General features: G+C 62.4%; 3 protein-coding genes across 3 annotated transcripts; 1 reads left to right on the forward strand and 2 right to left on the reverse strand.

The window, feature by feature from the left end:
- Positions 1–313: 313 nt before the first annotated feature.
- On the forward strand, positions 314–508 carry MNEG_14316 (hypothetical protein; the record flags this gene model as incomplete). Its single annotated transcript, XM_014037210.1, has 1 exon — positions 314–508. A coding segment is annotated over one exon (195 nt), but the record flags the coding sequence as incomplete, so codon positions are not given.
- Positions 509–1,117: 609 nt separating this feature from the next.
- Positions 1,118–1,531, reverse strand: MNEG_14317 (hypothetical protein; the record flags this gene model as incomplete). The annotated part of the gene is made up of 1 exon (XM_014037211.1): positions 1,118–1,531. The coding sequence occupies one exon, from the start codon at positions 1,529–1,531 to the stop codon at positions 1,118–1,120; it is 414 nt and encodes a 137-aa protein (XP_013892665.1).
- A 1,246-nt stretch (positions 1,532–2,777) lies between these two features.
- On the reverse strand, positions 2,778–3,843 carry MNEG_14318 (MORN repeat-containing protein 2; the record flags this gene model as incomplete). The annotated part of the gene is made up of 4 exons (XM_014037212.1): positions 2,778–2,894; positions 3,162–3,331; positions 3,500–3,725; positions 3,832–3,843. The coding sequence occupies 4 exons, from the start codon at positions 3,841–3,843 to the stop codon at positions 2,778–2,780; spliced, it is 525 nt and encodes a 174-aa protein (XP_013892666.1).
- Positions 3,844–4,542: the final 699 nt, after the last annotated feature.

The following is a 4,542-nucleotide window of genomic DNA, read 5'->3' on the forward strand; positions in this document are numbered from 1 at the left end:
GGAGGGGGGGGGCGGCCAGGTCCCAGGGCCTGCCTGTTGGTGGCGGCGGCAGCGGAGGCGAAGCGCTCTGTGTGTGTTTGTGGCAGGGGAGATGGGGTGATGGGGAGTGGCATTGATCGTGGCCCCCGCTGATGCCCTCTCTCCAGGGCCGCAGGTGCCCCCGGGGCACGCGGCAAGGCAGCCAAGCAGCGCGGCGGCTTGCATGGCCATGTGAATGCACAGCCGGCAGCGTTCGCCAGCAATCAATTCTGCAGCTCTCTTGCCCCCTGGACAACTGCACCCAATTTCCCGCAAACTGCTGCCCCCCCCCAAGGGCATCGTGCCGCGCGAGCCCAGCGTGCTGTTTACTCTGGGCCGCGTGCACAAGCGCCTGGGGGACCCCGACAGCGCCCTCGCGGCCCTCAACGGCGCCCTGGACCTCGCGCCCAGCAGCGCGGACGCGGCCGCCATCAAGGCCGCCATAGACCGCCTGCACGCCGCGGACGACGCCGAGGAGGAAGGCGTGTGACGGCCGCGGCGCGGGTGCCGGCGCAGGCGGGGGCGTGTGCGCGGAGGCTGTCTGTCAGGCGGGCGGGGGCCTCCTAAGCATCGGGCGTGTGGCGTATCGAACATCATCGCGGCGGAATGCTGCGTTAATGCCCCGTGTTTGCAGCCATGTTCATGGATCCTGTCGTCATGCCCTTTGCCTCGCCAGCCTTTGATCGCTGCAATTGAGAGCTGCCTGTGTGCCAAATTGTAATAGTTTTTACACACGGTTTGCGCACAATCACAGCGCACAACACGCACGCGCGGGCCAAGATGCGTGGCTGCATGGTCGCTTGTGCTGGGGTACAAATCGCACGCAGCACCGCGTTCACAGCCAGGACATTCCCAGCAGGTGCTGCTCATCAAAGGGGTTGGCAGTGTGCATGAAACCCGCCCGCAGGCCCCTATTCAGCGCTCCGCAACCCAGGCAATCCATGCATCGTGCTAACGCACCCATCCAGGAGGCGCGCAGGTGGCGGCCACAGTGGTGCTGGGGGTTTTTGAGAGGCATGTGGTGGGTGAAGTAAACTCGAGGGACGGCCCCAAGCGCTGTCGTGTGAGCCTGCGGCGGCGCGAGGACGACAGGGATGGTTTACAGCAGGCGGCGGCCCTCGTTGCCCTTGACTGGGGCGGCGGCGGTTGCGGGGGAGTCCTCAGGCCTCGGCTTGGTGAGCACCGGCGCTGTAGGGGAGTGCTTTGGGGAGTGCTTTGGGGAGTGCCTGGGCTTGGGGTGCGGTGACGCGGTAGGGGAGTGCTTGGGGGAGTGCCTGGGCTTGGGGTGCGGAGACGTTTTAGGGGAGTGCTTGGGCTTCGGCTTGGCGAGCGACTCAGCGGTGGGCGACATCGACGTGGATTCAGGTGTTGTGGCGGCGGGCTCGGCGGTGGTGGTGGAAGGCTCAGACAGCAGCAGGCGGCCCTTGAAGTTGTCTTCGGTGGGGGCAACGCGGGCAGATGCCGTGAGCAGCAGGGCCGCCACCAGCAGCAGGGCGAGGGCTGGGCGTAGCATCTTGGGCAGCGTCACTCTAGTCTGCATTGTTGACGGGCAGCGGTGGGAGTGGGGGGTGGCGTGGGGAGGTGTCAGCCACAGCAACGCATGTGTTTTTGTGATTGTGGGCTCTGTCACACACGCCAATCCTCAAGTTGTTGGCCAAGAGCACCCGCAGGCGTTCGGTTGGCCGAGGTCGTGGGGCCGCGGGGCTGATGAGCTGACAACCACCAGTTGACTGTGCCCACCTTTGCTTATATGTCTCGTAGGCGGGATGTCTATGTGTTCGCAACAGGAAGAAATTTATGTGACAAGTAGAGTTCGCGGCAGACCGTTTCTGGAACGTTTTGGGCTAGCAGGTTCCCGCCTGCCCAATGCCTCCGAGAAATGTTCATGTACATTTGGGCCCCGGTGACACGGACGACACACGCCCACTCTGCGCCATAAGTTGATGCGTTCGTATATCTATATGTGTGTATGTCGTGGGCCTGGCGTGGTCCTGAAACACATTGAAAGGCCCGCCCCACGTCCCGCTAGTACGTACAACCTCCTGACTAAATGCCCCCGCGCTCAGCGTACGCCGCAGTCCGGATCGTGCAGCAATGTATAAATACGCACGCATCAACTTATGGCGCAAAGTGGGCGTGTGTCGTCCGTGTCACCGGGGCCCAAATGCACATGAGCATTTCTTGGCATTTGGAGCTTATGAGACAGGGTGACCCGCCTGTTGTCACGCGGTGTCACGCATTGCTGGCTGTGCAGCAGCGGCCACAGCCGCGCCGTGTCCTTGTGTCATGCTGACCTGTGGCGAGCCCAAGATGCAAAGATTTGCCCCAGCAGCCACCCGATTTGGACCACAACAGCACACGGGAGTGCTTTGTACAGCCTGCCGACGTACCTACAGTCTGCACACAACGGTCAACCAGCAGGCTTGCTGTTGCCGCAGGCACTCTCCACACGGCCGATCCTGCTACACATACACACACACACACACACACACACACACACACACACACACACACACACACACACACACACACACATGGATGGTTCCGTACATTCATCCTTTCCATTACTGGTGTTACTTGTGAACGCGGACAGAGAACACCAAGGGCAGTGCGCATTTCCCGCCCACCCGAGGTCTACGCCTTGTTGTTGTGCGGGGGTGCCATGCCGCAATTCCATGCAGCAATCAGAGCCGCGCGGCCGCAAGCAACTGCAGTCGCTGAAAGGGCTGACGGCAGCCCTGCTACACGCAATGAAGCTATCACAGCTGGAAGGTTAGGCCGGGGCCAGAGCCGTTCATGAACTGGCCACACCACCGCCGCCCCTCTGCGTCCACAAAAGCGCCCTCGCCGTGCATGCGGCCACCCACCCACGCGCCCTGTGCAGCGATAAGGGCAGCGCGCCGGCGTGCCGGGCAGTGACCTCAGGAACAAGCCAAAAATTCGTGCAGCCGCACAGTCAGCCGCAGTCCGCGTGCTGTGTGTCGCTCAATGGCTTGGGCAGGGGTTTGGCAGCAGTGCACCCACCGTGGCAGCTGCCAGTGCGGCTGCTGGTGGTGCGGACGCCTCACTGGCAGCAGAAATGGGGCGGTTCGTGCCGACCGCCCCCCGCCCCACCGCCTCCGACTCCCCCCGTGCCAGCCCACCTCGTAGTGCTTCCCGTCCGGCCACGTGTATCGCCCAAAGCCCTCGTACTTGTTCGCGAGCCACGCCCCCATGTACACAGCGCCGCTCGCAAACTGGAAGCGCCCCTGCCCCTGCATGGCGTCCTCCTGCCAGTCCCCCGCGTAGCTGTAGGCGCCGCAGGTGTATGTTCCTGGGGCGGTGGGGGGGGGGGCGGCAAGAAGGCAAGAGCTGGTCAACCTCGCTGCATCTTTTCTACTTCCATCGGCATGCCACTCCACTGGGTGCGGCTGTGCAGGGCGCACTATCAACGCGCGTGGGTGTGCTTTTGAGTGACCACAGCTTGCAGCAGGGCTCTCACCGTTGCCGTGCCGCACGCGTTTCGGCGGCTCCGCAGGCGCCGCCGCGGCCTCCTCCTCCTTCTTCTTAGCGCTGCTTTTACGCGGCCCCTCTGGTGCCGCAGGCAGCACGTTGACGACGCGGTAGTCTCCCTCATACGTCGAGCCGTCTGGATAGAAGAAGCGGCCGCTGCCGCTCTCCGCTGGCGGCGGCGCCGCCGCAGGGGGCGCTGCCGCGGTGGCCGCCAGCTACAAGCACGAGAGCAGTTGGATGGTGGTTCGTAAGTAGTCAAGCTCAATCCTTTGAGACGCAATCAACAGCGTCAAATTAATGTAGTCGCGCGTATTTGTTCACCTGCGGGGCCATTGCTTTGACTGACGCGGAAGAAGGGGCTTGATAGGTCTACAAACCCTGTAGATGTATTGAATGAGTATCACAATTGATCCGATGCTGGTATGCATGCACTGCCTCCCAGATCACATCATCATCAGCCACGATTGCGGTACTCATAGTCGTGACCCGAGCGCCGCCGAACTTAACGAAAATCGGCGTGACCACCAGGAGTTCATCTGAGCATATTAATAATAAGGGGAAATAGATAATACGGTGATCCCAAGCAGCGGTGTCTGCATGACATCAGCATGCTTCCGCAGGCTGTGCAGTATGTGATGACGGGAGCGGTGCACACGGCCCCAGTGCGACCTTGCGCCGTTATCAAGTCATGTGCAGAGTCTTGCATGTGATTGAAATTCACCCTCACCCGCTTTGAGCACTCTGCTGCTTGCCGCACACTTGCCACCGAGTAGAGTAGAGTAGAGTGGACCGGGCGCTGGGCACCCAGTATGTTTTAAGGACGGGCGCGGGGGTCAGGGCAACTGCCCGTTTCCCCGCTGCCCCACCGGTGTGGGGGACCTGGGGCCCCCCACTGGGCGCTTAGGTACCCTCAGGTGACGCCCTTGGGCTGCCCCTTACGGTGTCGCCGCGCACATACTTTTCGTCTATGACTCTGAGCGGACAGAGTTGGGACCCTCGCGGCTGCTCGCGATCCAGCATGGGGTTCTGGTT

This window comes from Monoraphidium neglectum (genome assembly GCF_000611645.1).
Source record: "Monoraphidium neglectum strain SAG 48.87 unplaced genomic scaffold scaffold04398, whole genome shotgun sequence".
NCBI lineage: Eukaryota > Viridiplantae > Chlorophyta > Chlorophyceae > Sphaeropleales > Selenastraceae > Monoraphidium > Monoraphidium neglectum.